Source organism: Diaporthe citri (assembly GCF_014595645.1).
Source record: "Diaporthe citri strain NFHF-8-4 chromosome Unknown scaffold_10, whole genome shotgun sequence".
NCBI classification, from domain to species: domain Eukaryota; kingdom Fungi; phylum Ascomycota; class Sordariomycetes; order Diaporthales; family Diaporthaceae; genus Diaporthe; species Diaporthe citri.
This window is the reverse complement of record NW_025064855.1, coordinates 783,292-804,425: the sequence shown is the minus strand read 5'-3', so window position 1 is coordinate 804,425 and position 21,134 is coordinate 783,292. Positions and strand designations below refer to the sequence as shown.

Below are 21,134 nucleotides of genomic sequence, written 5' to 3'. Positions count from 1 at the left end.
ATGTTGCCAACAGCCACTCCGATGTATAGTCGAAATCGTGAGAGACATTGGATTCAGTAATAAGCAGATATTCGCGTCTTTAAAGTAGGATGCTTCAGGTTTTGGTTAGAAATAGAACCACCAGAATCGTGCGCTAAAAGATATACTTCACTGCTGTCAGTTGAGCTCATCATGAGTGTACAAGGGTCTGCCGAATCTCTAGACTCACCGGAAAGAACAGGTATGGCACCTCCTTCTCGTACTGAGTCCAAGCAGCCCCGTACTTCCTGCGGCACCTCTCAATGTCCCTAGTAGCCCGGTGGATGATCATGATCATGAAGAAGACGAAGTAGAACCAAGGAAAGGGGCTTCTATAGGTGGAGTGGTCAGAAAACGTTGATCTTATTTGGGAACCGAAATGTCAGATGTCCAGAACCACCTACTTGAATCCAGTGATCAATCCCCACGACATGGAGAAGAACATGTCAGGGACATAATTCGGCTTCCGCACAATACCAAACCAGCCATCCACAAGGATGCGGTCCCCAGCCTGCGTCTCGATGGTCTTGGGGTTTTCGATGACGATCCACGGAACCTGTGGGAATGTGTTGCGCTTGATAAGCTGCCCTCTCTCTTGCTGGCGGAACGAGTTCTTCTGCCCGTTGGACGAATCCCACATCCAATACATGAAGAGGTATACAACGACAAGCGCGGCCAGGGAGTAGCGGTTCCAGTGGTATTCGGATGGGTCGTTGTTTGCGAGGTAAAGAGCACAGTGGCAGTAGGTGAAAGGCACGCCGGCCATGTTCCAGAATGTGAGCATGAAGCCGAGCTTCTCGAAGTACATGTCCCTGTGGCACGAGGAGTGTTGTTAGCGAACAAAATCGCGAAGACATAACGGGTGTGGGAACGTGAGGCTGGTTTTCACCCACCATGATGTGATGATCAGCTGCTCTCCTTTGGCGCAAGCATTGGTGTACAGGAAATGTGCCAGGAGAAGGAACCCAACCTCGCCCGAGACACAGCCGTAGTCCTCATACTGCCGAGCAGCCACCGAAGCAGTGATAAGGAACAGAATGAACCACGGAATTCTGACCTCATAGAACATCTTGAAGTCCAGGATCCCGATCCGAGGGTTCAGCTCAATACCCATGAAGAAGTCATATAGAGGATAGCCTGTAGGACGATGCGTCCGGCCCCTCACAATGGCCTGGACATAGACAATGAAGCTGTTCAGATAGCCTGAGATAATAGCCACCGTCATGATGGGCCCGAACTCGTCGATGAGTGTGTACAGGGGGAAGAGGCCGGTCAGGTGTAGGGCAGCAGCGATGGCGAGGGTCGCATACCAGCTGGTGTAGGCGGAGCAGTAATATGGGAGCTTCTTTCCGCCCTCGTGTCGCAGCGGCCGGCCTTGGCTCATCACTCCGGGCATGTAGCAATACCTTTCAAGAATTTGTCAGTGGCTGCCAAGGGTCGAGAAGGGAGAATGAACACATACATGACAGCCTCGGCCAGGAAGAACGTCCAGAAGACCGCCCAGGCTTTGGCCGTTGGGTAGGCTCCCTCATAGACAAGGTGGGCCAGGTGACGGCCGAACTCTCCCCAAGTCTGACCAGCAGCCGGGAGGGGAAGTTGGCCATTGTAGTAAGTCGCACCAATCCACATGTACCACATCAGCAGAGGGAAACTGATCATCAGCGCTGTGACGCCGAGGGAGCCACCAAATTCGAAGTCATCGGATTCGCCATCGGTATACTTTGGGACTTGTTTCTCGACTGCCGCATCTGCCGACTTCTCCTTTGGTGCGTTTCGACTTCTGCTCCTAGCAGCACCCATCTTGACAGCCTTGGTGAGGAACTCTGCAACTCTGGTGGGGGCTTCGAATACTTTGGTCGGATTGGACGAAAGAAAGGCGACTTCACTACTCTTATTGACGTCTGCTATAGAGAGTGAATATGTCGTGTCTTTGGGTCGATTGGTCTCTGCGAAACGGGACTGTCTGAAGAATAGGCATGTGGTGAGTATTTATTTCTCGGACTAAATTTGAGGAAGTCAGGCAATGGCTGCCCAGCTGGCGGCCCAGCAGGGAAACCCCCTTTCTCACGAGACCCGTCTTGAAATTCAAGCTTCATTTCCGGAAGCAAGATGGTCGCAGCAGGAACGTCAGCGACACGGCATATCGAATCCTGTCTGGAAGAAGGAAATCCACAGCGAGCTTAGTCCGTGTCACACCCGGCACTTGTCGATCGCCATGACTTCGAGCAGAGAAGTTTAAAGCGAGCCAATCGCTGTCAGCATAAACAGGGCCCGCTTTTCCTCTTCTGGCCCACAGCAGCTCCCCTTGTCGTCCCGTGGCTCGGCTCCTCTTTTCTTGCTCTTGAGAAGCTCCGCCTTTCCTCTTCTGGCCCCATTCCTTTTCTTGTTCAACTCCGCCGCGGCAGTTCAAAGCGATTCGCTGGAACAACCTCCCTCCTTCATCAAACCATATCCATGCCGACGCCTCCCGACAGCCTTGCAGGCAGGGAGTCGTCCTACACCATGCCACCACCAAAGAAACAACGCACAAAATGCTTCACTGGGTGTTGGACTTGTCGGTCCCGTCGCGTCAAGTGCGATGAGTAAGTGACCCTCTGCATCGTGAAGCTATCGCCACCCGCCACATTCGAGAACCCAGAGGCAGCTCACGACGTTCTGACTTAAACTCCCCATAGAGAGACGCCATCATGCTTGCGTTGCCGTCAAATGGGTCTCCAGTGTGAGGGTTACGGCATGAAGCTGGCCTGGGTGCCGTACAATCCTCACGCAGACAGCGACGATCAGGAACCTGTTGATGATTTGTCCCGGGATCACAGGGCATCCAGACGCCCATTGGCGCCTGTTAGTGATGCATCAGGGGTCGTTCGTATGAGCTCCCCGGAGCTTGATGTGTCGTTGACACAGATCGATGGGTGGTGCCCTAGGGAGTCTTCTGAACTCAAAAAGGGGTTCTTCTCGGTCTTCCCGGCCATCTCCTCCAGACGGCGCTTCTCGGAATCCGATGGGCCTCCTATTACGGCATATGACCGAGGTCGCCTCCAGTCGCCAGAATACGGCCCAGGGCCGGCAGATACTCCTGGCGAGCTTTCTGTTACCACGCTTGCGGACACACCAGGCCAGGCTACTTCTGCAACTGACGAAGCCAGGTTCCAGCCTCTCACGGCTCAGTCCACCCCTGAATCAGCTAGGGAGCCGAACCGCAGTGCTTTCTTAGACACTGCCTCCGCAGCCCGACTAGTATTACACCCTCACTCAGGCTACCAGAGTTGTGAGGAAGTGGACAAGGAGTCTGAGAATACTGCGCAGAATACCCTTCGTCAGCGACTTGTTCACGCTCCGCCGCGCCACTTGGATGCAATGCCCATGCCATCCAAGCAGAAGCGTCTCATCCATCATTGGATCACCTTCACTAGTAGGAAAATCGTCCTCCTCGATGAGCCGCACAACCCCTGCCGCACAATGATGCTTCCCATGGCGCTGAAAGGCCTTGTTTCCAAGGCGGGTGATTCCAACGCCGATGTTGCTATTTTCCATGCCATCTGCTCCGCGGCTGCGTATAATCTCTTCGAGCTCAGTGGAAGGACCACCGAACAAGATCACGTCCTGGCTTTAGATCACGACAGTGAAGCCATCCGCCACCTCCGGCATAACTTGGCCCGGGCAGATGAGCACCAAGACCAGTCTTGTGCGATGGCCATCATGGCATGTATTGCCGTTGAAGCTGTCTCCGGCACAACTCAAAGGTGGCGTACGCACGTCTCTGGCGGCCTGGCCTATCTGTCCAAATTGCAAGCCCGCGGTGTGGATGAGATGGCCGTATCCGCGTTCAGACAACACATGGTGAAGATGGCCCTCCTCTGTGACTTCCCCGTGCCTGACGATCTCAAGTCTTTCTTGAATGATGAAGACGTCTCTGGAAGTGGTCTCGAGTTCACGTTTCCTTACTATGGGGTCTCGAAGTCCACATTGCAAGCCCACGACCGTATCAACACTCTGGCCACCGCATCTCTGAACAGGACGTCTACCACGGATAAAGAAGTCGACTCTCTTGAGCTCCAGTTGTATCTCCAGTTTCCAGGTCTCCCGCCACAGATATCCAGCCCAGAAGCGTCCAAGCTCCACGCCGCTGTCGTCCACCACACGTCCACTTCCTTTTATTATGCTGGGTTGGTCTTCTTCCAGAGGAGTATTCGCCGTTCACCGGTTGCTGCAGTGCAGGAGCTGGTAGAGCTAGGAGTGCAAGAGTTGGAAAACATCGAGGTCGTCGGTAAGGGCAATCTCGGCTGCATGATGTTGTGGCCGGCCCTTGTGCTCGGAGCTGAGTGCAACACGGCCACCTCACAGCGTCGGATGCGAGCCTGGTTTCAAAGTCAGCGGAAACTTGGCTTCAGGAATCTTGTCGTCTTGGAGGACCTCATCACCTCACTGTGGGGTGCTCGAGCTGACCCGGATGCCCAGGGGAAAGAGATTGACTGGCGGGATATGATTGCACAGCCGCGGTATGATGTCTTTCGGCTTTGATTTAGGGGCCAAGAAAGACCAATCTGGGTGCTGGCCTTGTCACAGATTAAGTATGCAGAGCTTGTGGCTCTCATTCTTGGAACATTGGTGCTGAAGAATCGCAAACAGCGCAAGCCATCCGATCTATCGTCTAGTCTGTCATCTGGTCTGTCTACCATCTAGTTTATCTACCATCTAGTCAATCTGCTATCTGGTCTGTCTGCCATCTGGTCTATTACCATCTGGTCTATCTCTGGATGAGAACGATACTACTGGAAACAATACCATTTCAACCGACCAATGGTAGCCATTAATTTATCACAGCAGACAGGACCTCACCTCGTCTGGCAGGGACACGCCCTGATATACATTTTCCAAGCCAGCAACTGTCTTTGACTGCTTCTTCCTTCAGCCCTCCACTGAACAGAGCTAGCTGAACGTCCTTATGAGCCTGACTTTGACTGAGACTCGATTCTCCTGACTTGACCATACTCGGCTTCCTTTGAGAACTCGTCCCTTTCCGTATCACCCACTGCCACCTATCACATCAATATGGACGCTCAACTTGAGATTCGTGAGCAATTGCAGGGACTCATCACCCTCCTTAAGAGGTCCATGCCCGAGGCACGATACTAAGAGGCATTTCCCATCTTCTCTGACGCTCAGCGAGCTTATGATGCCTACCACGGGAGATTCAAGCCGAATCGCGATTCAGTCGAGTACAACGAAGCCGAATATTTTTTTCTCCAACATCCTCAGTCTGGTGTCTTCATCGATCAGTCATCAAGTCTCAGCACGACGCACCATCGCGGCCAACGGTTGCGCAGGACCACACCTGCTTACGAGCGACGATGCAGCTGACGATGTCAGCCTCGCCCTCCGCCTCGCCCCCCGCCACAAGTCTTCGGCTTTTTCAGGCATCACCGACATGCAGCGCGTTGCTGGCCTAGGCGTCCCCACAAGGTCGTCAAGAGAACGAGTGCCCTCCACCCAGAGACGTGCGCCAAGCTCGGTTACGGTGCAGGTGTGGACACTGCTGAGACGCGCATGCGCCCGACCTAGGTCGTGCCGGACGATACTCGTGACGGTCTGCGGGCCGCGGGTCTCTCAGGAGACAAATTCGAGCTGGCCAGGCGTTGATGAGCGGAGGTACGAGACCTGTGGCGCACGCGTCACACTGAGCAGGCCTAATCCTATGCCGCGGTTAAATACGGCTCTAATAAGAGAAAAGAATGAGCAGCAAGGTTACCACAGACTTGTCTGGGTCCCTTGAGCTGCAGACCAGATCCACGAGGAAGGGAGATGCTACGAGCACGTATTTCGGGTGCCAAGGAGGTCAACCTTTTTACCATTCTTGTTTTGACCAGGTTTGCCAAGGATGAAGACGGCAAGCCCGAGCAGCGATAATGAGACTGGCAAGGCCACACGGACAAGTTTGCGGATACATAGAGCAGCAACAGCCATCGCAGATAGACATCTCTGAAGAATACTTTCACATAGAAACAACCCGCGTTTGTCCCTGGAACCAAACGCACCTTGAGTGAATGCTTCAAATCGGGTCAGCCGGTGGCTGTTGATATAGTTGCTAATGGAATTAAAAACCATACAAGGCCATCTTATTTCGATTACGAGCGGTCGCACAGGTCGTAGGCGAGAAGGGAGCCTATGAATAAACTTACCCATCTAACTATAATGTGGCCTAGGAAGCCTACGCAGAGGTCATCTATCTCCTTGGACCATGACTAGAATCCTCAAATCACGGGTGAAATCACATGCCAACTTATCAGCTTGCGAGATCATGACAGGCCTGTGCCGGGCCGTCCAGGTCCCGAAGCAGTCGAGCCAGCCATTCACTTCTTTGTCCAGAACAGGGTGTTCTGCACGGTACTCAACTTAACTTCATATCTAGGTCCCTAATTGCCGTTGACGTAGAGAGAAAATGGGGAAGTATACTTCCGTTCGCCCTAATTCTCGGTCGCTTGCCCTTCGTTAAGTCACTGCTGCGGACGGCAAGTGAATTCGAAGAACCACTTCACTTCATGGGCTTCGTTGTTGACCCCACCAGGAGAAAGGATATAAACCTGCCTTCCTGACCAATTCTAATTGTCCGTCTTGTTCTTCCTTCAGTATTCCCTTCCTCAATCTCAAGTCTGACTTGACACGGCGTCTCCTTCATCTGCTGTCACCGCAAAGACAGCCACACTTATCGTCAGCAACTTGACCTCACCAACCTCACTCATCATCTATTCTCTATCCTTGCGAGGACATAACCAGTACAGAACAAAATGGTATCTCGTACCGGACCTTCCGCGAAGCTTTCAGGTACCAACATGCAGGCACGAAATGTTGCTACACCCGAGACCGCTCCTCGCAGCAGTATGTACACTTTCATCAAACCAACCTGCTTCGAGACATGTCGCTAACAGGTCTTCTTCCTCGCAGCCACTATACCTTCCCAGTCTGAGGTTGGTCAGGGTACGAGACAGCAGGGCACTTCCCACACTCAAGACGAGAACATGCTCTACAAAGCCTCTCGCGCGGGCGGACCCAGCGAGCAGGCGTCCATTGCGCCTTCAATCCCAAGTTGGCTCTACAAGCTGCCGTCCGAAGTCTCCGGCTACTCGAGTACGGACCCTTCTGCTCTCGGTGGCCCTCACACTCCGAGCGGCTCTCAGCCGAACATGGCTCCACGGCCGAGTCCGCTACGTCCAGCACGACCATCACGAGCTTCTGACGCGCGAGGGGCGCCCCAGCCGGCTATGGCGGCTCAGTCTGCGGGAGCATCGAATGCGCAATTTGATGCTTTGAATGACCTGGAGAGCGTCGGACCGGGATCGAGCGTCTCGCAGCGGTCCAGCAATCGGCAAACGCCAGCTATTCATCAGACGTCCTCAGTCCGTCAGCCGTCTTCTGCTCGCCAGACAGCCACAGTTCGTCAGAAGTCCACGGTTCAGCAGACTCCAACGATCTACCAAAACCCTCCAATGCAACAGATGCCCACAATGCAACAGTGGCCTACCATGCCACAGTTTGCCAGGGCTGATGGTCAGGCACCGGTTGTGAACAATTTTCATCACAACTACAGCCCGACTGACAGCCGCCAGAACTTTACAGCCAACAGCCAGCAATACCACACCGACAACGGCTATCACCAGACCACCTATTCCCCTCACGTAGTCCACACCCATAACAACCAGCGACACATTTTCGACAACAGCCGGCGTGATACCATCACCCAGTCGATGGAAACGTTGCATCTAAACTCCAGCTCCACCTCAGCGCCCCAGCCGCAGCGCAAGTGGGATGTCTGCGGCCGCACTCCGAGTGAGACACTTGCCCTCCGCGGGGCGCGCATCAAGTGCAAGAGGGGTCTGTTCTTCGACAAGGGAATCACCACCCACCAGCACGTGCCTGACAGCCGCCCTTGCTAGGTTCAGGGGTGCCAGAACACGCACTGCGCCCGGGAGGTGGACGGGGAGAGGATCTACTCGGACTTCTGCTCGGCTCACTCGTGCCGGTACTACTGGCCTGAGTTCTGCCGCTGTCCGAAGTATCCTGAGGACAGGCACTGTTCTTGTCATTCGGAACAGTGAGACTAGCATCCTTTAAGCTCTCGGGGCGAAGACTAGGTGGAAGGCTGGGATGGAGAGCGAGGCGAGGCGAGGCGAGCCGTGGCTGGATAGCTCGACTGAGATCAGCCTTGGGTGGGAGATCTGATGCTTTCGCTCCCACATAATTAGATTAGGATGGCAAGAGACGTTAAGCCATGCATAATTGTCGCGTTTGAGCAGGAGTTTGGATGGCATGGTGATTGAACAGCGGACACATAGGATGATGAATACACTGCATTGTAGGAGTGTTGGGATATGGCTGATTCCCGTGAGAACAACCAAATTGAGCAACTAGACCTCCATACTATTGGACAGATTCGCAGCGAATAATGACCCTGTGAATATATCGGGGTTGTTGCGGTTGATTCGATTAGCCGTCTCCGGGTACGAATGTACACAAGGGTCTTTAGATGATGCGCAGTTAGCCCTGTTTACAACCCGGGTGAATGCGATGTTACTAGTAGACAATATAACTTGCAAGCGTAAATCATCACAGTGGCCGTGACAGTATTTCAAGTATGAAGCATCGTGAAACCACAGCTGCGTGTCGTACTTGGGTGACTAACTCAATGCTTGTGCTATTCTTTCAGGCAACCCGTGCTGTTCTGTCTGCTTGGGTGAGCATCGTTAGGAGACATCTGGAAAATGATTTAGTTCAAGTTGTCCGGAACTGGGCCTCCAATGAGCTCTTCCATCTTCTCCATAGTTGCATACCTCCGTACCGGATCAAAACCAGGTGGAAAGCCCCTATCGGGGCCCTAGGAGCTATTTATTTAGGCAAGCTGCGAAGGGGAAGTCATGTAACATTACTTAATAATAACGCCTTTCTATATTTAAAAAGGAATATAAATACATTATATAATCTAGCTAGCAATTTTAATAATTAAAATATACTATATAAGCATAAAAAGCCCCTTTACTAAAGTGCTAATTCCTTCCATGCCTAAAATAACATACCCTAAGGTACCCTAAAATTCTCTAAAGATAAACCTACTTTTTTTAAGTATTAACATTCTTAAAGGAAGTTTAGAATTATTTTTCTTAATATAAAGCACTCCTTTTTATAATAAAAGGCTTTAATCTTTAAACTTTATGCCATAAAGACTACAGGTATATCTCCCGCTTAAATTAAATTTCTAAGCTTTTTTTTAAGTTTTTCTTTAGCCTAAGATACTTTTAAGAAATAATAAAATAAGCTTAGCAATCTTTATAAAAAGGGTTTTATTATAATAAAGCCTAAATTAAGCATAAAAAGGGGCCTAACAATCCTTAAAAAAAAAGCTTTTTAATAATAAAGCTAAAATTAAATATAAAGATAAATATAGCAATCTTCTTAAGCAAGGCTTTCTTATAATAAAGTTTAATTTAAATATAAAAATAAGCATAATAATCCTTATAAAAAAGATTTTCTCATAATAAACCTTAAATTAAGCATAAAAATAAGCCTAATAATCCTTATAAAAAAGGCTTCTTTATAATAAACTTTATAATAAACCTTAAATTAAATATAAAAATAAGCTTAATAATCCTTATAAATAATACTTTCCATTAATATAGCTAGAAATAAGCATAAAGATATTCATAATAATACTATTAAGCAAAATTTTTTTATAAAAAAGCTAAATATAAAGCTTTTAAATATAATAAGCTAAATACTTATTTAATAAATAAATATTAAGGTATATAATATATATTAATTAATGCTTATAACTAAAGGCCTAAAAACTTTATTTAATGCATATATTAATACCTATTAAGCTAGCTAAATTTTATATAAATAAAAGTATTAAAGGTATAAATATAGCTTTAAAGCATATAATAAGCTTTACTATTTTCTTTTCTTAAAAGCTTAATATCCTTATAATTTATTAAAATTATTCTTAAAATAAATTAATACCATAATTATTTTAATTATAATTAAAGTTAATAAATAAATTCTATAGCTATTATAATAATAATAAATATAATTAATAAATTTAATAAAATAATAGCTAAATTTTAAAAGCCCCTATGCCTTATAAAATACATATTTAAATATATAATATACCTTACAAAATATAAAAACTCCTAAAAACTAACTACCCTTAATAATTATATTAATTCTAAAGATAATAATGCAACTTTAATTAAAATTACCCTAAACTTTTTATTATTTTAACTTAAATTAAATTAATTAACTACATATTACACTTTAAATCACGCAATATATATAATATATACTATAGCTAAACTTATTTTAAAAATTTTATTATTTTAGCTAAAGTTAAATTAATTAATTATACTCTAAGCCATGCTAATTAGCTATTACATTAAATTAACCTTTCTTTACATAGCCATCCTTAGTATTGCTACCAACCAATACCCTAAATATACCTTTTATATAACTTATGCTAATTTTAAGCAATACTTTACAATATACATCTCACCCTATATCTATTAAGCATTAAATTAACTATAAATAAGGTTTGCAAAATCATAATACTTATAAATATACATATAGCTTTTATTTCCATTAATATTAAATATAAATAATAAATAATCATAACCCTTAAACTTTATAATTATTTAATCATTATAACTTTTATAATTCTTAAATCATAAATATATCTTTAAATTTTATATTAAATTATATATATACCCCTTAACAATACCTTAAAATATACAGCAAAACACATTAATACTAATAATCTATATAAACCTTACTATACCATACTATTTTAACATCCCTTACCATTATATAATTACATCCCTTTATAATACCTTATGCTACTTAAGAATAAAAAATAACATTTATAATAAAAAAAGAAAACATATTAACTATATTAAAGATTAAACCCTTAATATTACATTATTTAGCAATTAATTACTTAAATCTTAACTATAAAATGCTTAATAATACTATATTAATAATTAATATATTAAATTATACTTATTTAAATTAAAAATATTTATTTTAACTAAAAGTTTAAAATAACTTAAAACTTATTATAAATTCCAATAATTATAATTATAATAGCAAACTCCCCATTAAAATTAAATAAGAAATTTATAATATTAATTATACTTCTTTTTAATAAAATAGTTACTACCTATAAATAATTAAATATAATAGCCTTTTATATTTTTAAGTATAAAATTAATTATAATATCTTATAAAAAATAAGTTAAGATAGCAAAACCTCTTAAAGGGTTAAGGTAATAGCAATAATAATAAAAAATAATAAATTTATTAAAATAATTTATAAATAAAGTTACCTATGCTTTATAATCCCCATTATTATCCATATTATCATCTTTATTATTATCCTTATTTTTATCATTATTCTTATCCTCCTCCTTTTTTTCCTCTTCTTTAAGTCCTTAAATATTTTATTACTAACCTTTATATTATTAAAGCGGCAAGCCTTAAAAGCCAATACCGCCATTACCTAAATAGCAATTATCCATTATAATTTAATAACTATCATAATCTAGCTCTTATCTTTATTTTAAATCTTATCTTTGCTATTACCTTTATCCTTGCTTTAATTTTCTTATTTATATTTTTTTTATTTTTATAGCTATTCTTATTTATATATAACTTATAAAAAGGGTAGCTATAATTATATTTATTATAATAATTTTATCTTAATATTAAAAATACTTTAAGCAAAAACGCTATAAAGTTAACCTACCTTTATAAATCTTAAATATACTAAATATTATTAGCATTATTACCTAAGATAATACTTATATTCTTTCTAAACTCCCCTAAAGAATTTAATTACTTAATTATATTTAAATAATAACATTATTTAATAATAGCTTAGCTTACTTAAGCAGCATAATGCTAAAAGAAATAATAATAAGTATTATATATCTTAATTAAGTTATAATAAGCCATAAGCAGTAAAATATAAAGATAGTATTGGCGGGTGTAGGGAATTACGTGAGAAATGGTACCGCGCTGAATTCCAACTAGCTATAAAAAGCTAGCTTTTACGCTTATTTTAAATATTTTTTTAAGAAATCAACTCTTTTCTTTTCTTATATATTTAATGCTTTAATTAAGCTTTTCTTATTTTTAAGAATTTTTAAAATATTTATCTTTTTCCTTTTTTTAATTTCTTTTTATTCCTATCTTTTCTTTCTATTATATTAAAGCTCCTTCTTAAGTTATTCTTAAGAGGATTTAACAAAACTTATCCCTTATTATTTAAGTAGCTCGTTTTTATTAATAATTTAGCCTAAGCTAATTTTAATCTTATATATTTTTAATTAATAATAAGAAAAATAAATAATTAGCTATAAATTAATTATTTATTAATTCTTTTTTTTTTCTTATTTTTATATTAAATATTATTAAATTATTTTATATTTTAACCTAAAGCTTTAATTAAAGCTTGCATTTATCTTTAACTTATTATAAAGAAAAGTTAAGTATAATTAAACTTATAATAATATTATAAGCGCCTTAAAACTATTTTTTAATTTTAAGGTACTTCTTATGCTTTTAATATTTAAATAAAATACTATTTTAATCTTATATTAATATGCTATTAAGCTTTAAACTTATTTTAAGTCTTTTATTAAAGATTATACTTAAAATATAATGATAATATAAACTTAAAATTAAAATAATAAATTTAAACTTTATAAATATTATTTAATATTAATTAAAAATACTTTAAACTTTTAATTAATATTTATTATTATTATTATAATCTTAAGTTTAAAATAAAAGAGGCTATAATATAAAATTAAAATACTTACCTTATTTACTTATAAATTTAATAAATAGCATTATATTATGCATTTTTATATTAATTAAATTATATAAAAAACTTAAATTTAAAATATAACCCTATTTAAGCTTTAATTAAATTTAAATTTAATTTACTAAGGGTTTAATATAATATTAATAAGCAAGGTATTAAATATAAATTTAAGGGGCTTTCTTTATTATAGCCTTATTATTTTTATTTTTTAATAAAATATCTTTTTATTAAGTTTATTTTATTTATTATATTTATTAATACCTTTATCTTTTAAACTTTAATTTAAGTATCCTATAATAATATTAAAAATAAATTCCTTAAAAGTAATTACTTTAATTAAAAATATTATTACTTTTAAATTTCTTTATCTTATTATTATTTTAATAAAAACTATTATAATATATATATTATACTCTTAAGCTTAAAGTCCTTTTAAACCTATTTTTATTTTAAAAATATTTTTAAATTTTAAAAATTATTTATTCTTTTTTACTTAAAGTTAAAAAAAGAATCTTAAGAAACCTATTAAAAGAAAAGGAAAATTTAATTTTATTTATTATTAATTAAAATATTAACCTTGCTTTAATTAAACCCTATAATTTATTATTAATAATAAATTAAGAATTTAAATTAATATTTTAAAAGTTTTATTTTTTTATTAATATAATAATTTTATTATAAATAGCTTTATTTATAATTTATAATTTAAATACTTTAAAGTTTAATAAAATTAATATTATTAAGGTTTTAAATAGCCTTAAAATTATTACTTATTAATTCTCTTATTTAAATAATTAAATCTTAAAATTGCTTAAGTAACGCTATATTACTTTAAATTTAATAAAAGTAATTAAAAGCATTATTATTAAATAATTTATTTAAAAGAATTAAAAGGAAAAGCTTTTTACTTTTTATAAGTTTAATAATTAAACTTATTATGCAAACTTAATTATAATTATTAAAAATATTATTTATAATAACCCTTATAATAACTTAAAAGCATAAAAAGAAAAGATTATAAAATATAATTAAAAACTTAATAATATAAATAATATTTTTTTTATTATAACTTAATTCTTTTATAAGGCGCTTTTATTATATTTAAAAAAATAGCTAGCAAGGAAAGAAATTATTTATAAATTAGCAAGGAATATTTTTTAACTAAACTTTAAGTATACCTTGTTAAAAATTATTAATTAAAAACTTAAGTATTTTAAGTAAAATAAATATCTATTTATATAAAATAATTTTAATTAAAATTTACTTAATTTAAAAAGGCTAAATTTCCTTTAAAAAAGCTAAAATAATTTTAATTTTTTAAATTACCTTTAAAATAAAAACCTATAAGCTTAATAATCTTTATTTAAATTTAATTATATTAATATTATTAAAAAATATAATTAGGATTTATAAAATATAAATAAATTTATTAAAAGGTTTATAAAGTTAAAACTTAACTTAATTAAGTTTAAAGATAAATTTAAGTTATTTTAATAAAATATTAAAGCTTTTTTTTATAATAAATAGCAAAGTAATTTTAAAATAATTAAGTTAAGAGCTATAAATTTTATTTAATAGCCTTTAATAAAACTTAATTAAAATAACTTTAATAATAATAAAGTATAAGCTATAGTTTTAATACTTTTCTTTAAAAAAGATAAGTTACTTAAAGTTTATTATAATTATACTTTTTAAAATTATAATGCATATTAATATAATAAACTTAAGTAACTTTCCTTAAATAGCTTATTAATAGCTTTTAAGTTAAAGAAATTATTAATATTTCTTAGCTTATTTAAAAATACTTAAGCTAGCCTTTTAAAGTATTTAAACCTTACTTATATTTAATTATATTATAATTAAAATAAATATAATTTAAAAAGATATATTTATAGCTAATTAAAGTTTTTATTTAAAAAAGAAAAGTTTAATTTACCTTATATAATTAAATATTATAAGCTTATTAAGGTAAATCTTTTATTTAAAGGAAAAGCTTTATTAAAAGCCTTAAAAATAATTTAAAAGCTTAATAATTAAAAGAAAATTAACTTAATTTTAATAATTATAAATTTTATAAATTATATAATTTATATTAAAAAAGAGCTTATAATTATAAATAATAATAAGCTTTCTTAAATAAATATTATTATAATTAAAAGGAAGTATATAATTAAGAATATTAAAAATTAAGATAAAGTTATAAAAATTATAAAGGCTAATTAAGCTTAATTTAAAAACTTTAAAAAAGTAAAAGATAATTAATTTTAAATTATTAATAATAAGTTATAATTAAGAAATAAAAAGAAAATAAAGGAAAGGAAAAACTTATTTATTAATTAAGATTAAACTTAAAAGGAAAATGCTAAGTTTTTTATAATAAAAGCAAGCTTAATAAATGCAATAAACTTAAAATTAAAAAAGTATGCTTAATAAACCTTATTATTTAAAAAAAAAGCAGCTTAAGTAATTTTAATTATAATTATTAAAATAAGTACTATAAATATTTTAATGCTTAATAATATTAATTTAATTTTAATTAAGCACTTATTAATAATATAATTTAAAATATATACCTTATTAAAGGTACCTTTTAAGCTAATATATCTTAAGGATTATGCTAAAAACTTATTTTTTAAAATTAATATAATTACTTTCTTAAGAAATAATATTAAAGCTAATACTTTAATTAATTTATTGCAAATTATTTAATATTAAGTTAACTTTATTATTATATTTATTATAAATATAATTAATTAAGAATATTTTAATTTAGCTTACTTAATAATTTATATAAGAATAAATAATTACTTTCTATAATTTACTTTCCTAAATATTAAAGCTAAAATAAATTTCTTACCTTTATTATATTATAAATATAATAAACTTTTATATGCTTTACTTAATAATATAAACTTAATAATATATAATGAGAATTCCTTATTTTTAATTAAAGTTATAAAAAAGTAAATTTATATTAATTTAAATAAAATTAAAGCTATATTCTTTATTATTAATAATAAAGCTTTTAATACTTTATATTATATCCTTTTAAAAATACCTTTTTTCTTAAATATAAATTTAATATTTAAATAATTAAAGGAATACCTTTATATTTATCTTATTCTTAATAATATTAAGGTAATATATAGTTTAAGATAAAAGAATTAAAAATCCTTTAAAGTAGCTTTATTTAAGGAAGCTTAAGTTTCTTAAAAGTATTTATTAACTTTTAAAAGCATTTCTTTACTTTCTTTAAGCCTTAATTAAAGCTTAATATTAATTAATATATTAATTATATTAACTTATTTTAATATTAAGATAAAAAAAAAATAAAAAGGTTTTAAGCATTTTTTTAAATAAAGATATAAAAAGTTTAATCCCTATATTTATAAAAAACTTTTAAGCTAAAATTTAAAAAATTTATTAAGCTAAAGGGAAAGATTAATAAACATTAACTTATATTTATAATGCTTATTTATAAAAAAGAGCTATATATATTAAAAAATAAGTTAATAAAATTCCTTTTACTTTAATTACTGCTAAATTAATTAATAAAACTATTTAACCTTTAATTAAAACTTTTTATAAGTAAGTAAGCGTTAAAGTTTATCTTATAAATAACTATTCTTTTAATAGTATTATTCCTAAGGGCATAATTAATTAAAAACTTACTTATAAAAAAGAAGTAAAATTAGCTATAAATAAGAATTATAAAAGTAAATATAATGCCTAAATTTAGCTAAAGTTTTCTTTAATTAATAAGGGATTAAAATTAATGCTTAATTAATTAAATATTCTTTTATAAAAAAACTATAACTTCTTTTTAAAGTAAGAAAAAGAAATGTTTATTTATTTGCTTTTTAATTAAGAAAAATCTTTAGCATAGAATTAATTTTATATTGCTTAAATTAATATTAATATAGCATTATTATAATTTATTTAAATAATTCCTTATAAAGCATATTAAGTAAAGATAATTTAACTTTTAAAAGCCTTAAGGAAGATAATTATTAAAATATTTAGGGATTAATAAGTTAATGAAGTTATTAAGGAATTTTATATTGCTTATAGGAATTAATAATTTTTTATAAAAAAAAAGGACTTTAATTATTAATTTATTAATAATATCTTAAAAGCTAATAAAGTTATAATTAAAAATATTTTTATCTTATTATTAATAAATAAATTCGCTAAGGAGTTTATAATATATAAAATATTATTTTTTTTTAACTTTTTCTTAAGATATAATTAAATTAAGCTAAATAAAAAAAGTTAAGATATTATAACCTTTTTTACTTTAATTAAATTATTTTAATAATATAGCCTATTTATAGGAGCTATAAATTCTATTACTTAATTTATATAATATATAGTTTAAATTTTTTATAACTTAATTCCTATAATATATAAACTCTTTCTTAATAATATTATAATTAAGGGTTTAGAAATAAATTATAAAAATAAAGAAATATTTACCTTATTAAGGGTTTGGAAATATATAGCTAAGCATATTAAGAATTTTAATAATATTCTTTATAATTTTAAGTTAATTAAAGGGGTAATTAATATTATTAAATTAAAATAATATAAGCAATAAGTTAATATTATTAGCTATATTTATAAAATACTTAATTAATCTTTATTAAATAAAAAAATTATTAAAATTAATAAGTAAAATACTTATAAAAATATAATTAAGCTTAAATCTTTTTTAAGCTTATTAAACTTTTATAAAGTATAAATGCCTTTTTATAAAATTATTATTAAGCCATTATTTAACCTTTTAAAGAAAGGTATGCCTTATTAATAAACCCTAAATTATTAAAAAGCTATAAATACTCTTAAAGCTATAATTACTTTAAAGCTATACTTAATTAATATTAATTATTTTAATAATAAAATTATTTTTATAATAAATATAAATTTTAAGAAATAAAGCGCATACTTTATATAAATTAAAGATAAACTATAATACTTAATTTAATATAAAAATAATACTTAAATAAGGGCTAAAAAGCTATATAATATAATAAAATAAAAATATAAAGCTATTTTATATATAATTAAACGCTTATGCTTTTATATTTATAGCATTTACTTTACTTTAAAAATAAATTTAAATATCTTAATTTAATAATTAAAGGAATTTACCTTAAATATATTAAGCGCTTATATTATAAGATAGCTAGCTATAATTAAAATATATAATTTTATTATTTATTATATTAAAGGTTTTAAGAATATTATTATAAATATACTTTTTAAAAAGCTATTAAGGCTATTAAATAAAGTAAATTATAAATTTAAAGAAGATATTAAGAATTAATATAATGCTGCTCTTAATTATTTATTTTAACTTTAATTATTTAATTAAAAATTATTATTACTTAATAATTATTTTTAATTAAAAGAATTACTTAAAATTACTTAATACCTTTGCTATAAAACTTATTTTAAAAACTTAATACTATAGCAATAATTATTCTTTTATAAAAAGGCTTATTATTTCTTTATTTATAAAGGAACTCTTTGGAAATAACTTAAAAAGAATTTATTATAATAATAAGTTATTAATAACTTTAATTAAAGGTAAAAGATTATTAAGAATTGCTATGCTCTTCTTAAGTATTATAAAAGGAACGCTATTTATTTCTAGATTTAAGCTATATATTATTAAAAAGAAATATATATTAATATTAAAAAGGCCATTATTAGCTATCCTTATTATAATAAATAAAATACTTAAATTTATAATAATAAAATCATTTTAACTATGCTAAATTAACTATTTATTAAGATTTATATTAATATTTAATATTTATTTTTTAATTAAAAATATAATAAGCTAATTAAAAAATAATATAATTTAATAAAATAAGTTAAAGCTATGCCTCTTAAAATAGCTAACTTAAAAAGTATTAAAAAGTTCTTTATTTAAAAATTCCTTTTTAAATAAGGGCTTTTAATAAAGGTAATAATAAATAGGGGATGAAAAAATATAAGTTAATTTGCTTAATATCTCTTAATAATTAAAGTTAAAAAAATTATAATCTTAATATATAATCTTTATATTAACAATATTATTAAATATAGATACTTTATTATTATTATTGCTATTAAGAAAATGCTTAATAAAGGGATTAAATGCTAAGTATAAATCTTACTTTATACCCTCTTTATTAATTAAATTTTACTTAAAAGATCTTATAAAAAGAATCCCTTTTATCTTCTTTATAGCTTTAAACTAATCATTTTAATTAAAACCACTATTCCTATATAATATATTTAAACCTAAATTTTAAATATATTTATTTAAGATATTCTTAATTCCAAGTTTTAATTACTTCTTAATCTCTTATAAAATATAAAGATAGCAATTAAATTAATCTTTAATTATAAAAGGAAAGCTGCGCAATAAAATATATATTATAATTTTCCTTAACCTATTCTTTTAAAAAAAAACAATTTAATTTTACTTATTAATAAGCAAAGAAAAGCTAATTATTCCTTATTTTAAAAATTAATTTATTATTAATTTAATCCTTTTATTATTTATAAAATTTATCATAATAATATTTATAAACTTTAAATATTTAATAATATTTACTTTTTAAGTATATTTCCATTAAAATAATTAAAAAGATTTATTAACCATTTTAAAATTTAAAAACCTAAACCTTATTTGCTTTAAGAAACTAACCTTATAAGTATTATAAATAATAATAACTCCTTTTTAAATATTTTAATAGAATTTAACCTATCTAACCTTATCTTAAATAACCTTAACTTTAATTACTATTAAAACTAATTAAATATATCTTTATTTATTGCCTAAGCATATTAATTATCTATAAACTTAAATTTATTAAATTCTTTAAACTTTAATATTTAAAATGCTAAACTTATAATATGCTTATATATAAAGCAAAGAAACTTAGGAAATAAGCTTTTATAATTTATTAACATTCCTTTGCTTTAATTAAATAACCCTTAATATTTTTAATATAATTAGCTTAATAATACTTTTAAATCTTAGCTTAAGTATTTATTTAAAAGGGGGGGGGTTATCTTTTCTTATATATATATATATATATATTTATTATAATATAAAATTTCTTTTTTATATACATTTATTTACTTAATTAAATTTAGCCTTAGGTTTAAATAAGAAATATTATATTTTTAAAAAATGCATTATAAAATTTACTATATACTTATTTATTATTTTCTTATTAAAATTAAAAACTTTCTTTTCCTTTTTAATAACTTAATTTACTTTTCCTTTTTTTCTTTTATCTTAATTATTATTCATACCTTATTAAAAGCTTATTTTTATAATTAATATAATAAGAATTCTATATTATAAGGTTATAATTATTAGCCTTAAATAATATTAATTTCCTTATTTTAAATAATATTAAAATTAATTATTTCTCTAAGCTATGCTATCTTATTAATAATAATTACAAAGCTAAGCATACCTTTAAACTTTACCCACTTAATTATTATAGCCTCTTATACCTCCTTTATATCACTATATTTATTAAAGATATAATTAAATCCCTTAATATAGTAAATGCAATTAATATAAATATTATTATAAAAATTATGCAAAAAGCAATAATTAAAGAAAGGAATTATAATAAAAATATTTCCATTTATAATTAAGGAAAAGTTGTAATTTATGCGCTTTAAGCAATACTTATAAGAGGAAGCATTTTAATAGCCATAAAAAGCTATAAGCAAAGCTGCTTAATAGCAATAATTAAAGTAATTATACATTACTATTATATACTTCTTATAAAAAGCTTTATTACTTTTCTTAATAATAATAGTATTTATATAGCTTTTAATTAAATTCTTAATATTATTTAAAAATCATTCTTTTTATAACTTATTAAAAAACTTATTAAATAGTTTTTTAACTACCTTTTTAAAGGTAAAATTAGTAAATTATTAAGTAAAGTATTAATTTTATTTAATATTAATAATTTTATATATATAAATGCCTTTTATAAAAACATTATAAAGGATAGTTTTAATAAATTAACCTTTATTAAAGATACTTTTTGGCTTAAAAGAGATATAAATGCCCTTAATTAAGATTTACTTAGCTTATAAGTTATAATAAATAGCTTAAGAAAAAAAAAAATCCTTTTATATTAAACTTCCTAACCTTAATTAAAAAGGGTTTAATAATAAAAATGTCATTATAAAAAGATATTTAAAGATAAAAAAATTATAATAT

At 31.2% G+C, this 21,134-nt stretch overlaps 3 protein-coding genes across 3 annotated transcripts; 2 read left to right on the top strand and 1 right to left on the bottom strand.

Moving 5' to 3' along the window:
- Positions 1-133: 133 nt before the first annotated feature.
- Positions 134-1,818, bottom strand: INS49_003438 (uncharacterized protein; the record flags this gene model as incomplete). Its single annotated transcript, XM_043164232.1, has 5 exons — positions 134-145; positions 209-350; positions 423-830; positions 912-1,331; positions 1,481-1,818. 5 exons carry the CDS (start codon positions 1,816-1,818, stop codon positions 134-136), a joined length of 1,320 nt encoding a protein of 439 aa, XP_043018997.1.
- Positions 1,819-2,724: 906 nt separating this feature from the next.
- On the top strand, positions 2,725-4,539 carry INS49_003437 (uncharacterized protein; the record flags this gene model as incomplete). Its single annotated transcript, XM_043164231.1, has 1 exon — positions 2,725-4,539. The coding sequence occupies one exon, from the start codon at positions 2,725-2,727 to the stop codon at positions 4,537-4,539; it is 1,815 nt and encodes a 604-aa protein (XP_043018996.1).
- Positions 4,540-6,848: 2,309 nt separating this feature from the next.
- On the top strand, positions 6,849-7,949 carry INS49_003436 (uncharacterized protein; the record flags this gene model as incomplete). Its single annotated transcript, XM_043164230.1, has 2 exons — positions 6,849-6,894; positions 6,961-7,949. 2 exons carry the CDS (start codon positions 6,849-6,851, stop codon positions 7,947-7,949), a joined length of 1,035 nt encoding a protein of 344 aa, XP_043018995.1.
- Between the last annotated feature and the right edge of the window lie 13,185 nt (positions 7,950-21,134).